At 46.9% G+C, this 15000-nt stretch overlaps 1 protein-coding gene across 1 annotated transcript in view; it reads right to left on the bottom strand.

Annotated features, from left to right (window-relative positions):
* LOC310779750 (uncharacterized protein) overlaps positions 1-15000 on the bottom strand; it is a gene marked incomplete at its 3' end in the record, with an annotated part of 38227 nt that overhangs the window by 14854 nt on the left and 8373 nt on the right. The window contains exons 5-6 of the mRNA XM_083640242.1: positions 13326-13559; positions 1162-1309 (exon numbers count right to left, since the gene is read on the bottom strand). Coding sequence (XP_083496368.1) covers positions 1162-1309; positions 13326-13559 — 382 coding nt within the window. The remainder of the gene's footprint in view (positions 1-1161; positions 1310-13325; positions 13560-15000) is intronic.

Genomic DNA, 15000 nt, shown 5'->3' on the forward strand with positions numbered 1-15000 from the left:
ACATAATGCTACAGAACACCTACAGTAGAACTACTGATACATAATGCTACAGAACAAATGGTCTAATGGTAAATGGTCTGCATTTATATAGCGCTTTTATCCAAAGCGCTTTACAATGAGTAGATAGTCTACATTCACCCATTCATACACCAATGGCGGCAGGCTGCCACGCAGGGTGCCTACACACCATCGGGAGCAATTTGGGGTTAAGTGTCTTGCCCAAGGACACAACGACAGCAGCTGGGAGGGAGCGGGGATCGAACCGCCAACCCTTGCGCCATTGGCCGACCCGCTCTACCTCCTGAGGTAAAGCCGTCCCACAGAACACCTACAGTAGAACCACTGATACATAATGCTACAGAACACCTACAGTAGAACCACTGATACATAATGCTACAGAACACCTACAGTAGAACCACTGATACATAATGCTACAGAACACCTACAGTAGAACCACTGATACATAATGCTACAGAACACCTACAGTAGAACTACTGATACATAATGCTACAGAACACCTACAGTAGAACTACTGATACATAATGCTACAGAACACCTACAGTAGAACCACTGATACATAATGCTACAGAACACCTACAGTAGAACTACTGATACATAATGCTACAGAACACCTACAGTAGAACTACTGATACATAATGCTACAGAACACCTACAGTAGAACCACTGATACATAATGCTACAGAACACCTACAGTAGAACCACTGATACATAATGCTACAGAACACCTACAGTAGCGATGCATGCTTGTTAAAGTTATTTTCTTTTATTGCATTGTACCCCTTCTTATATTAAAAGTCTATGTAGAATATAATGATCGAGAATTTTTCATATATATCATTCCTGTAGTACGGTGCATGTGACCCATCATGGAAAAGCAGGCCCGTTTTGGGATATATATATATATATAACGTTACACGTTATATATAGTAAGCATTGAACTATGTTGTCACTGTATGTGATGCCCTGTATGTGATGCCCTGTTGTCCTTGTAGCAGATAGTGTGTCGGCATGTCATGTAATCCCTGTACTTTGTCATTATATCCTAAACTTCTGCTTCTCTATTCCATTTGCAGACACAAACCACCCAGTTTGATGGGCGTAACGGAGTGGAAAATGACCTTTGGCCACGCCTCCTCTCACCTTTCCCGTAGAGTCTTTTGAGCTCGGCCTGGAACTTGTCGATGAGGCTGCTGACAGACGAGCGGATGGTTCCCAGGTACAGGTCGGTGTTGATGCTGACCGCCGACCAGTCGTTGGGCTCCGGGGCCGGAGGCAGCGCACTCAGCTTCTACGGGAAGGCCGGGGAGGGAGAGAGGACAGGTTAGACCATATTCATCATGCCCCTTCAGGGCAAACTGGGTCATTGCAGCAGCAGAGAATAGGATCTAGCTGAGAATACAACAAACAGAAAATATTGAATATCAGGCTGACACACAGATCCAATTCTCTCTATGCTGCCTCTTGGCAGATTTAAAGCTGTACAGCTTTACAGACAAAACAGAGGTTGGTATTGCAGCATGTACTGTATACAGATATATCAATTTGCAGTGTGATAATAACGCGACGTTGTTGTCGCACGTCGTCATTAGATTTACAGAGCAAGACAATGCGCTGTGTGGCACATTATCAGACTGATACTTTTGGCTGAGATGGGGCAAAGGTATTTGTTTACACAGGTTAATTTGTGTTTCAGTACGCAGCTGAGAATGTGTGTCACAGGTGCAACATACACAGAACAAAACTAGGTCAAACCTAGTATATGGCTGGACCATGTTCCGGTCAACCACGTGTTCCGGGCCGACCTATGTTGTAACTTCATCACTCAATCAGTCAGTCACACCCCATTTACACCTGCTTTTTAAATGCCACCTGTATCCGGATAAGTGATCTGGATAATGGCAGCATTTAAAAACCAGGTGTAAATGGTATAAAAGAGATCTGAACACAATGTGAGCCAGACTACCTCCAGAATGCCTCTCTTAAAAGAGCGCCTCGGAGACGCTCAGTCTCCCTGAGACTGAGCCAGCCGATAGGTTAACTGTGCCTGGCTGAGCCACATGTAACGTATAGGGCAAGCCGACCTAATATAAGTCCAGTGTGCAATAATGATAATTGGCACGGAATGTATACTTACTCTACGTATTTTGTTTACTTAGACATATTCTACTTATTTTTGCTTCTATCGCATTTACTACTGTTATTCTATGCTATGTTGTGTTCTTATTCTGCTTATTTTGCTTACTATCGCATTTACTACTGTTTATTTTATGCTATGTGTGTTCTGTGAGCGAGCTACTCTAACTTGTCCCAATTTCCCCCTGGGGATCATTAAAGTCTTTCTGATTCTGATTCTGATTGCTGATGTGGTCAGGCAAATCTGATCACATCCTGATCACGATGTGTTTACACCTTGCATTAACTCATTCTCTGCCAGGGTCATTTCGGTCTGTGTGCTCCCAGTGCCAGGATTTTGAGCATATTTCCTGATCTTCCAGGACCCACAGAATATTCTGTGCTAGGAATAAAATTACACAACATATCTCACAATAAAGCAGAGACTCTCTTCTTACCCCTTGTAAAAAACTGAAACTCTCCCATGTTTCCTTGTTTAGTTAGAAGCAGTGGAAGTTAGCTTGTTTTCACTAAAAATGCCCTCCTTTGGACAGAAATATGAGAAAAATAGGTTTTTAGTGAAGGACACCGTTTCAAGCAGAACTCTCTTTTGAGCCTTTTATTTTTTGCCTCAGTGACACATCAGACATATACAGTATTTGTTTTCCCAAATAAATAAATAAAAAATAAAAAATAAGAGAATGTATTTTACAGTTGCCATGTGGATTTTTAGCTTAGCTTGATGAAAGCATAAACAAATGGAACGAACCCTTATGTGGTCACACTCACACACTCTCTCTCTCACACACACTCACACACACACACACACACACACACACACACACACACACACACACACACACACACAGGAATAACGAGTGCTGTAACGTTACCTGCTGTCACGTTACCTCTCATAACTAACGTTAGCACAGAAGATCACACAATAGCTACGTTAGTGCTGTAAACTTTGAAATGTTTATGTGACACATGTTTCGCCTTGGTTGCTGGGGACGGGTGTGTGACGCGGTTTGACGCATTTGACGATTCCCCCTCCCTTGAGTGTGACAGAGCTCTTCCTTGAGAGGGAGTGGCGCTCCGTCGTGGAGCAATAACAAAAACGCTGGCGTCTTCCTCGCCATCGTCGCCAGCCGAGAACTCTGGATCGGACTCTGTTTCGACCACAGGCTCCACCCATAAATACTAAACTAGCGGGTTCCTTTTATCAGTTTGACTTGAAACAATGTCACAGGCTGGGAAAGTGTCTGATGTAATGTAAACAGCCAAAACATGAAAGTACGTCCGAGTACGTCTTTGGCACAGAACGCCATTGTTAAAAGTACGTCCGGGTACGTCTTTGGCAGAGAATGAGTTAACATGCATTTTTACTTATCCAGATAACATCCAGGTAGCTTATCTGGACCCAGGTCACATTTAAAAAACAGGTGTAAATGGGGTGTCAGTCACTCAATTAGTCAGTCAGTGACAGATTTGCGATTTCCTCGCTGTTGCGGTCCACCCAAAAAAGGAGCAAACTAGAACATAACCTGGTTCTACAGAGCGGTTAGAACTTTTACTGGATGGTGGGTGATGGTATAAGCGTGGAGAATAAACAAGCCCCTCCAAACATGTAGTATATATTGTGCAATTGCAAATGAGAGCATACAAGGGCAGAAAAACAAACACAAGGTGTCTGTGGCCCTATTAAAAAAGAAGAGAATGTTGAGAACCACCACTTTAAAGAACCTCGGTCTGAAAGGTGCTTTGTGGAACCAGAAATGGTTCTTCTATCATTTCAAAGATCCGTTTTCAGCACCTTTACTTTCCTGTGTGTATGGGTCCATCAAAGCTACCTGGAGGAAGAGCACTCTGTCATGGATGTGTCAAAGCTACCTGGAGGAAGAGCACTCTGTCATGGGTGTGTCAAAGCTACCTGGAGAAAGAACACTCTCTCATGGGTGTGTCAAAGCTACCTGGAGGAAGAGCACTCTGTCATGGATGTGTCAAAGCTACCTGGAGAAAGAACACTCTGTCATGGGTGTGTCAAAGCTACCTGGAGAAAGAACACTCTGTCAGGGGTGTGTCAAAGCTACCTGGAGAAAGAACACTCTGTCATGGGTGTGTCAAAGCTACCTGGAGAAAGAGCACTCTGTCATGGGTGTGTCAAAGCTACCTGGAGGAAGAGCACTCTGTCATGGATGTGTCAAAGCTACCTGGAGGAAGAGCACTCTGTCATGGGTGTGTCAAAGCTACCTGGAGAAAGAACACTCTGTCATGGGTGTGTCAAAGCTACCTGGAGGAAGAACACTCTGTCATGGGTGTGTCAAAGCTACCTGGAGAAAGAACACTCTGTCATGGGTGTGTCAAAGCTACCTGGAGAAAGAGCACTCTGTCATGGGTGTGTCAAAGCTACCTGGAGAAAGAGCACTCTGTCATGGGTGTGTCAAAGCTACCTGGAGAAAGAGCACTCTGTCATGGGTGTGTCAAAGCTACCTGGAGAAAGAGCACTCTGTCATGGGTGTGTCAAAGCTACCTGGAGGAAGAGCACTCTGTCATGGGTGTGTCAAAGCTACCTGGAGAAAGAGCACTCTGTCATGGGTGTGTCAAAGCTACCTGGAGAAAGAGCACTCTGTCATGGATGTGTCAAAGCTACCTGGAGGAAGAGCACTCTGTCATGGGTGTGTCAAAGCTACCTGGAGGAAGAGCACTCTGTCATGGGTGTGTCAAAGCTACCTGGAGGAAGAGCACTCTGTCATGGGTGTGTCAAAGCTACCTGGAGGAAGAGCACTCTGTCATGGGTGTGTCAAAGCTACCTGGAGAAAGAACACTCTGTCATGGGTGTGTCAAAGCTACCTGGAGGAAGAACACTCTGTCATGGGTGTGTCAAAGCTACCTGGAGAAAGAGCACTCTGTCATGGGTGTGTCAAAGCTACCTGGAGAAAGAGCACTCTGTCATGGGTGTGTCAAAGCTACCTGGAGGAAGAACACTCTGTCATGGGTGTGTCAAAGCTACCTGGAGAAAGAGCACTCTGTCATGGGTGTGTCAAAGCTACCTGGAGAAAGAGCACTCTGTCATGGGTGTGTCAAAGCTACCTGGAGGAAGAACACTCTGTCATGGGTGTGTCAAAGCTACCTGGAGAAAGAGCACTCTGTCATGGGTGTGTCAAAGCTACCTGGAGAATGAACACTCTGTCAGGGGTGTGTCAAAGCTACCTGGAGAAAGAACACTCTGTCATGGGTGTGTCAAAGCTACCTGGAGAAAGAGCACTCTGTCATGGGTGTGTCAAAGCTACCTGGAGAAAGAACACTCTGTCATGGGTGTGTCAAAGCTACCTGGAGGAAGAACACTCTGTCATGGGTGTGTCAAAGCTACCTGGAGAAAGAGCACTCTGTCATGGGTGTGTCAAAGCTACCTGGAGAAAGAGCACTCTGTCATGGGTGTGTCAAAGCTACCTGGAGAAAGAGCACTCTGTCATGGGTGTGTCAAAGCTACCTGGAGAAAGAGCACTCTGTCATGGGTGTGTCAAAGCTACCTGGAGGAAGAGCACTCTGTCATGGGTGTGTCAAAGCTACCTGGAGAAAGAGCACTCTGTCATGGATGTGTCAAAGCTACCTGGAGGAAGAGCACTCTGTCATGGGTGTGTCAAAGCTACCTGGAGGAAGAGCACTCTGTCATGGGTGTGTCAAAGCTACCTGGAGAAAGAGCACTCTGTCATGGATGTGTCAAAGCTACCTGGAGGAAGAGCACTCTGTCATGGGTGTGTCAAAGCTACCTGGAGGAAGAGCACTCTGTCATGGGTGTGTCAAAGCTACCTGGAGGAAGAGCACTCTGTCATGGGTGTGTCAAAGCTACCTGGAGAAAGAACACTCTGTCATGGGTGTGTCAAAGCTACCTGGAGAAAGAACACTCTGTCATGGGTGTGTCAAAGCTACCTGGAGAAAGAACACTCTGTCATGGGTGTGTCAAAGCTACCTGGAGAAAGAGCACTCTGTCATGGATGTGTCAAAGCTACCTGGAGAAAGAACACTCTGTCATGGGTGTGTCAAAGCTACCTGGAGGAAGAGCACTCTGTCATGGATGTGTCAAAGCTACCTGGAGAAAGAGCACTCTGTCATGGATGTGTCAAAGCTACCTGGAGAAAGAACACTCTGTCATGGGTGTGTCAAAGCTACCTGGAGAAAGAGCACTCTGTCATGGGTGTGTCAAAGCTACCTGGAGAAAGAACACTCTGTCATGGGTGTGTCAAAGCTACCTGGAGGAAGAACACTCTGTCATGGATGTGTCAAAGCTACCTGGAGGAAGAACACTCTGTCATGGATGTGTCAAAGCTACCTGGAGAAAGAACACTCTGTCATGGGTGTGTCAAAGCTACCTGGAGAAAGAACACTCTGTCATGGATGTGTCAAAGCTACCTGGAGAAAGAACACTCTGTCATGGATGTGTCAAAGCTACCTGGAGAAAGAACACTCTGTCATGGGTGTGTCAAAGCTACCTGGAGAAAGAACACTCTGTCATGGATGTGTCAAAGCTACCTGGAGAAAGAGCACTCTGTCATGGGTGTGTCAAAGCTACCTGGAGGAAGAACACTCTGTCATGGATGTGTCAAAGCTACCTGGAGAAAGAGCACTCTGTCATGGGTGTGTCAAAGCTACCTGGAGGAAGAGCACTCTGTCATGGGTGTGTCAAAGCTACCTGGAGAAAGAACACTCTGTCATGGATGTGTCAAAGCTACCTGGAGAAAGAACACTCTGTCATGGGTGTGTCAAAGCTACCTGGAGAAAGAACACTCTGTCATGGATGTGTCAAAGCTACCTGGAGAAAGAGCACTCTGTCATGGGTGTGTCAAAGCTACCTGGAGGAAGAACACTCTGTCATGGATGTGTCAAAGCTACCTGGAGGAAGAACACTCTGTCATGGATGTGTCAAAGCTACCTGGAGAAAGAACACTCTGTCATGGGTGTGTCAAAGCTACCTGGAGGAAGAACACTCTGTCATGGGTGTGTCAAAGCTACCTGGAGGAAGAGCACTCTGTCATGGGTGTGTCAAAGCTACCTGGAGGAAGAACACTCTGTCATGGGTGTGTCAAAGCTACCTGGAGGAAGAACACTCTGTCATGGGTGTGTCAAAGCTACCTGGAGGAAGAGCACTCTGTCATGGGTGTGTCAAAGCTACCTGGAGAAAGAACACTCTGTCATGGGTGTGTCAAAGCTACCTGGAGAAAGAACACTCTGTCATGGGTGTGTCAAAGCTACCTGGAGAAAGAGCACTCTGTCATGGGTGTGTCAAAGCTACCTGGAGAAAGAGCACTCTGTCATGGATGTGTCAAAGCTACCTGGAGAAAGAACACTCTGTCATGGATGTGTCAAAGCTACCTGGAGAAAGAACACTCTGTCATGGGTGTGTCAAAGCTACCTGGAGAAAGAACACTCTGTCATGGATGTGTCAAAGCTACCTGGAGAAAGAGCACTCTGTCATGGGTGTGTCAAAGCTACCTGGAGGAAGAACACTCTGTCATGGGTGTGTCAAAGCTACCTGGAGAAAGAACACTCTGTCATGGGTGTGTCAAAGCTACCTGGAGAAAGAACACTCTGTCATGGGTGTGTCAAAGCTACCTGGAGAAAGAACACTCTGTCATGGGTGTGTCAAAGCTACCTGGAGAAAGAACACTCTGTCATGGATGTGTCAAAGCTACCTGGAGGAAGAACACTCTGTCATGGGTGTGTCAAAGCTACCTGGAGAAAGAACACTCTGTCATGGGTGTGTCAAAGCTACCTGGAGAAAGAACACTCTGTCATGGGTGTGTCAAAGCTACCTGGAGAAAGAACACTCTGTCATGGATGTGTCAAAGCTACCTGGAGAAAGAGCACTCTGTCATGGGTGTGTCAAAGCTACCTGGAGGAAGAACACTCTGTCATGGATGTGTCAAAGCTACCTGGAGAAAGAACACTCTGTCATGGATGTGTCAAAGCTACCTGGAGAAAGAGCACTCTGTCATGGGTGTGTCAAAGCTACCTGGAGAAAGAACACTCTGTCATGGATGTGTCAAAGCTACCTGGAGAAAGAGCACTCTGTCATGGGTGTGTCAAAGCTACCTGGAGGAAGAACACTCTGTCATGGGTGTGTCAAAGCTACCTGGAGAAAGAACACTCTGTCATGGGTGTGTCAAAGCTACCTGGAGAAAGAACACTCTGTCATGGGTGTGTCAAAGCTACCTGGAGAAAGAACACTCTGTCATGGGTGTGTCAAAGCTACCTGGAGAAAGAACACTCTGTCATGGATGTGTCAAAGCTACCTGGAGGAAGAACACTCTGTCATGGGTGTGTCAAAGCTACCTGGAGAAAGAACACTCTGTCATGGGTGTGTCAAAGCTACCTGGAGAAAGAACACTCTGTCATGGGTGTGTCAAAGCTACCTGGAGAAAGAACACTCTGTCATGGATGTGTCAAAGCTACCTGGAGAAAGAACACTCTGTCATGGGTGTGTCAAAGCTACCTGGAGAAAGAACACTCTGTCATGGGTGTGTCAAAGCTACCTGGAGAAAGAACACTCTGTCATGGGTGTGTCAAAGCTACCTGGAGGAAGAACACTCTGTCGTGGGTGTGTCAAAGCTACCTGGAGAAAGAACACTCTGTCATGGATGTGTCAAAGCTACCTGGAGGAAGAACACTCTGTCATGGGTGTGTCAAAGCTACCTGGAGGAAGAGCACTCTGTCATGGGTGTGTCAAAGCTACCTGGAGGAAGAGCACTCTGTCATGGGTGTGTCAAAGCTACCTGGAGAAAGAACACTCTGTCATGGGTGTGTCAAAGCTACCTGGAGAAAGAACACTCTGTCATGGGTGTGTCAAAGCTACCTGGAGAAAGAACACTCTGTCATGGGTGTGTCAAAGCTACCTGGAGAAAGAGCACTCTGTCATGGATGTGTCAAAGCTACCTGGAGAAAGAGCACTCTGTCATGGGTGTGTCAAAGCTACCTGGAGAAAGAGCACTCTGTCGTGGGTGTGTCAAAGCTACCTGGAGAAAGAACACTCTGTCATGGGTGTGTCAAAGCTACCTGGAGAAAGAACACTCTGTCATGGGTGTGTCAAAGCTACCTGGAGAAAGAGCACTCTGTCGTGGGTGTGTCAAAGCTACCTGGAGAAAGAACACTCTGTCATGGGTGTGTCAAAGCTACCTGGAGAAAGAACACTCTGTCATGGGTGTGTCAAAGCTACCTGGAGAAAGAGCACTCTGTCATGGGTGTGTCAAAGCTACCTGGAGAAAGAACACTCTGTCATGGGTGTGTCAAAGCTACCTGGAGAAAGAGCACTCTGTCATGGGTGTGTCAAAGCTACCTGGAGGAAGAACACTCTGTCATGGGTGTGTCAAAGCTACCTGGAGAAAGAACACTCTGTCATGGATGTGTCAAAGCTACCTGGAGGAAGAACACTCTGTCATGGATGTGTCAAAGCTACCTGGAGAAAGAACACTCTGTCATGGGTGTGTCAAAGCTACCTGGAGAAAGAACACTCTGTCATGGGTGTGTCAAAGCTACCTGGAGAAAGAACACTCTGTCATGGATGTGTCAAAGCTACCTGGAGAAAGAACACTCTGTCATGGGTGTGTCAAAGCTACCTGGAGAAAGAACACTCTGTCATGGATGTGTCAAAGCTACCTGGAGAAAGAACACTCTGTCATGGGTGTGTCAAAGCTACCTGGAGGAAGAACACTCTGTCATGGGTGTGTCAAAGCTACCTGGAGAAAGAACACTCTGTCATGGGTGTGTCAAAGCTACCTGGAGGAAGAACACTCTGTCATGGATGTGTCAAAGCTACCTGGAGGAAGAGCACTCTGTCGTGGGTGTGTCAAAGCTACCTGGAGAAAGAGCACTCTGTCGTGGGTGTGTCAAAGCTACCTGGAGAAAGAACACTCTGTCATGGATGTGTCAAAGCTACCTGGAGGAAGAACACTCTGTCATGGGTGTGTCAAAGCTACCTGGAGAAAGAACACTCTGTCATGGATGTGTCAAAGCTACCTGGAGAAAGAACACTCTGTCATGGATGTGTCAAAGCTACCTGGAGAAAGAACACTCTGTCATGGATGTGTCAAAGCTACCTGGAGAAAGAACACTCTGTCATGGATGTGTCAAAGCTACCTGGAGAAAGAACACTCTGTCATGGATGTGTCAAAGCTACCTGGAGAAAGAGCACTCTGTCATGGGTGTGTCAAAGCTACCTGGAGAAAGAACACTCTGTCATGGGTGTGTCAAAGCTACCTGGAGAAAGAACACTCTGTCATGGGTGTGTCAAAGCTACCTGGAGAAAGAGCACTCTGTCATGGGTGTGTCAAAGCTACCTGGAGGAAGAACACTCTGTCATGGATGTGTCAAAGCTACCTGGAGAAAGAACACTCTGTCATGGGTGTGTCAAAGCTACCTGGAGAAAGAACACTCTGTCATGGATGTGTCAAAGCTACCTGGAGAAAGAACACTCTGTCATGGATGTGTCAAAGCTACCTGGAGGAAGAACACTCTGTCATGGATGTGTCAAAGCTACCTGGAGAAAGAACACTCTGTCATGGGTGTGTCAAAGCTACCTGGAGGAAGAACACTCTGTCATGGGTGTGTCAAAGCTACCTGGAGGAAGAACACTCTGTCATGGGTGTGTCAAAGCTACCTGGAGAAAGAACACTCTGTCATGGGTGTGTCAAAGCTACCTGGAGGAAGAACACTCTGTCATGGATGTGTCAAAGCTACCTGGAGGAAGAACACTCTGTCATGGATGTGTCAAAGCTACCTGGAGAAAGAACACTCTGTCATGGATGTGTCAAAGCTACCTGGAGGAAGAACACTCTGTCATGGGTGTGTCAAAGCTACCTGGAGAAAGAACACTCTGTCATGGATGTGTCAAAGCTACCTGGAGGAAGAACACTCTGTCATGGGTGTGTCAAAGCTACCTGGAGAAAGAACACTCTGTCATGGATGTGTCAAAGCTACCTGGAGAAAGAACACTCTGTCATGGGTGTGTCAAAGCTACCTGGAGAAAGAACACTCTGTCATGGATGTGTCAAAGCTACCTGGAGAAAGAGCACTCTGTCATGGATGTGTCAAAGCTACCTGGAGGAAGAACACTCTGTCATGGGTGTGTCAAAGCTACCTGGAGAAAGAACACTCTGTCATGGATGTGTCAAAGCTACCTGGAGAAAGAACACTCTGTCATGGGTGTGTCAAAGCTACCTGGAGAAAGAACACTCTGTCATGGATGTGTCAAAGCTACCTGGAGAAAGAACACTCTGTCATGGATGTGTCAAAGCTACCTGGAGAAAGAACACTCTGTCATGGGTGTGTCAAAGCTACCTGGAGAAAGAACACTCTGTCATGGATGTGTCAAAGCTACCTGGAGAAAGAATACTCTGTCATGGATGTGTCAAAGCTACCTGGAGAAAGAGCACTCTGTCATGGGTGTGTCAAAGCTACCTGGAGGAAGAACACTCTGTCATGGATGTGTCAAAGCTACCTGGAGGAAGAACACTCTGTCATGGATGTGTCAAAGCTACCTGGAGAAAGAACACTCTGTCATGGGTGTGTCAAAGCTACCTGGAGAAAGAACACTCTGTCATGGGTGTGTCAAAGCTACCTGGAGAAAGAACACTCTGTCATGGATGTGTCAAAGCTACCTGGAGAAAGAACACTCTGTCATGGGTGTGTCAAAGCTACCTGGAGAAAGAACACTCTGTCATGGATGTGTCAAAGCTACCTGGAGAAAGAACACTCTGTCATGGGTGTGTCAAAGCTACCTGGAGAAAGAACACTCTGTCATGGGTGTGTCAAAGCTACCTGGAGAAAGAACACTCTGTCATGGGTGTGTCAAAGCTACCTGGAGAAAGAGCACTCTGTCATGGGTGTGTCAAAGCTACCTGGAGAAAGAGCACTCTGTCATGGATGTGTCAAAGCTACCTGGAGAAAGAGCACTCTGTCATGGGTGTGTCAAAGCTACCTGGAGGAAGAGCACTCTGTCGTGGGTGTGTCAAAGCTACCTGGAGAAAGAACACTCTGTCGTGGGTGTGTCAAAGCTACCTGGAGAAAGAGCACTCTGTCATGGGTGTGTCAAAGCTACCTGGAGAAAGAGCACTCTGTCATGGGTGTGTCAAAGCTACCTGGAGGAAGAGCACTCTGTCATGGGTGTGTCAAAGCTACCTGGAGGAAGAGCACTCTGTCGTGGGTGTGTCAAAGCTACCTGGAGGAAGAGCACTCTGTCATGGGTGTGTCAAAGCTACCTGGAGAAAGAACACTCTGTCATGGGTGTGTCAAAGCTACCTGGAGAAAGAGCACTCTGTCGTGGGTGTGTCAAAGCTACCTGGAGAAAGAACACTCTGTCATGGGTGTGTCAAAGCTACCTGGAGAAAGAACACTCTGTCATGGGTGTGTCAAAGCTACCTGGAGAAAGAACACTCTGTCATGGATGTGTCAAAGCTACCTGGAGAAAGAACACTCTGTCATGGATGTGTCAAAGCTACCTGGAGAAAGAACACTCTGTCATGGGTGTGTCAAAGCTACCTGGAGGAAGAGCACTCTGTCATGGGTGTGTCAAAGCTACCTGGAGGAAGAGCACTCTGTCATGGATGTGTCAAAGCTACCTGGAGGAAGAGCACTCTGTCATGGGTGTGTCAAAAAAAAACGATTTTAAAAAACGATTTTCAGACGGCAGCCCGTCTTTATTGTCACACAACACACTACAACACATGCACGGAGGGCCACAACACACACATGCTGACGGTGGCCGGTGAAATTTGTCCTCTGCATTTAACCCATCCTGGCTTTGTCCTTTCCTCCTGGGGCAGGCCAGGAGCAGTGGTCGCTTTCTCGTACAGCGCCCGGGGACCGGCTTCGGATGTTGTCGTCACTGGTCGGATGACGATGACGATCTGATCTTCTGCATGTTTTTAGTGGGGGGGGTTATATACGGAGGAACCCCCCTGGGGGAGCACGGGGAGAACATGCAAACTCCACACAGACAGAAAGGCCCTTACGACGAGATACCCCACCTGGGCAGTAGGCACTGAAGATATGGGGGGGAACACAACCACAGCGCCCACAGTGTCCCAGGCGAGAATCGAACTCAGGACCTTCTGACTGCGAGGCGACAGCTCTACCACTGAGCCACCGTGCCCCCTGCTACCTGGAGAAAGAGCACTCTGTCATGGGTGTGTCAAAGCTACCTGGAGGAAGAACACTCTGTCATGGGTGTGTGCGAAGGCATCCAGCTCACTGCTCCTCCTCCGGAGCTGGCTGAGCTCGTTCTCCAGGCTGCGGGCCAGCTCCTGGGCGTGGCGCTCGGCCTCACGCTGCCGTGCAGCGATCTGCTCCACCAGCTCCGCCTGGCTCTGCTCCACCAGCCGCTGCAGGTCAGCGTACACCTGCCAGCTCTCCTCCAACTCCTTCTGAGCACTGGTCTGCAGAGGAGGGGAATGTGCATACGGGTCAAGACTAGAGGGTGACACCAGGGTGGTTTTCAAATCCCATCCCAGCCACACAAAAATACTACTACTAATAATAATAAAAACAATAACAATAATAATAATAATTATTATATATAATTTATTCATATTAGAACTGCATATGCATTGTGCATATTTATGAAATATAAATACTGGTCTATGGTTGTCATTATTCCCACTGACTTTTTTCCCTGCCCCGTCCCAATCACATGACGAATAGTGAAAATTACGCCCATCCCGCGGGAATCCCACAGGACTCCCACAGGAATCCCACAGGACTCCCGGAAAAAATGTCAGCCTCTAGTCGAGACCACATTCCAAACCTGATCCAATCGAGCTCAAGTCAAGATCAGCTCCAAAGGTGGTCAGGGCCAAGTCAGGAGGGGGTTGAGACCAAGTCAAGAACAAGACACTTAGCACAGTGATACTCAACTTGCGGCCCGGGGGCCAGATGCGGCCCGCGACAGGGTGCAGAGTGGCCCCCCTAACCATTTTCTAATAATAGTTTTCATTGTGAATTAGAATCTAATTCACAATGAAAACTAACGTGAAATAAAGTTTGACTGAGCTCCAGCTAAATTGTCAAATACCGCCGTCTGCTCGCTACCCAGGCACTGTACTTAACCTAACTAACTTAACCTAACTAACCTAACCTAACAAAAGAACAAAATTTACATAGAATGCTTCAAGAGTTTCTTAAGCATTATAAGGATGTAGATCTGTAGTAGTTTACTAAATCTATACTATCCTCTTCAACATCCTACAACTAATTAATGCATAGGATTTTAGCGACTCAATGCACAGAAGTTTGAGGAAGCATTCCGTACTATACTCAAAGATTTTTTTTCTCTAGATCGCTTTTCAATTTATCCACTTGATATGTGTAAAGAAAACCCGATACCTGAATTTGATTTAGGCTAAAAGGGCAAATCGGGAGGAGCTCCATGTTTGTGAATAGAACAATACTAGAGAACAATGTGTGACATCAACTCTGCAAGCTGTATTGCAGGCCCACTTTGTGATAGGCTGATGAGACAGGTGTGTTTTGAGGCCCACTTTGTGATAGGCTGGTAAGACAGGTGTGTTTTTACAGTACATACAAAACTTGCCTCCTGCAGCTTTAAAGTTGAATCTAAATAATTTGTCTCCCAAGTAATGTCTGTCTGTCTGTCTGTCTGTCTGTCTGTCTGTCCCTGTCTGTCTGTGTCTCTGTCTGTCTCTCTGTCTGTCTGTCTGTCTGTCTGTCTGTCTCTCTCTCTCTCTGTCTGTCTCTCTATCTGTCTGTCTGTCTCTCTGCCTGTCTGTCTCTCTGTCTGTCTGTCTCTCTATCTGTCTCTCTTCAACCTGTGACTCATATAGGGACCACACCTATTGTTGTTCAAACCTTAGAAACACA

The sequence above is a fragment of the Poromitra crassiceps genome (genome assembly GCF_964638095.1).
Source record: "Poromitra crassiceps genome assembly, chromosome: 7".
Taxonomy (NCBI): domain Eukaryota; kingdom Metazoa; phylum Chordata; class Actinopteri; order Beryciformes; family Melamphaidae; genus Poromitra; species Poromitra crassiceps.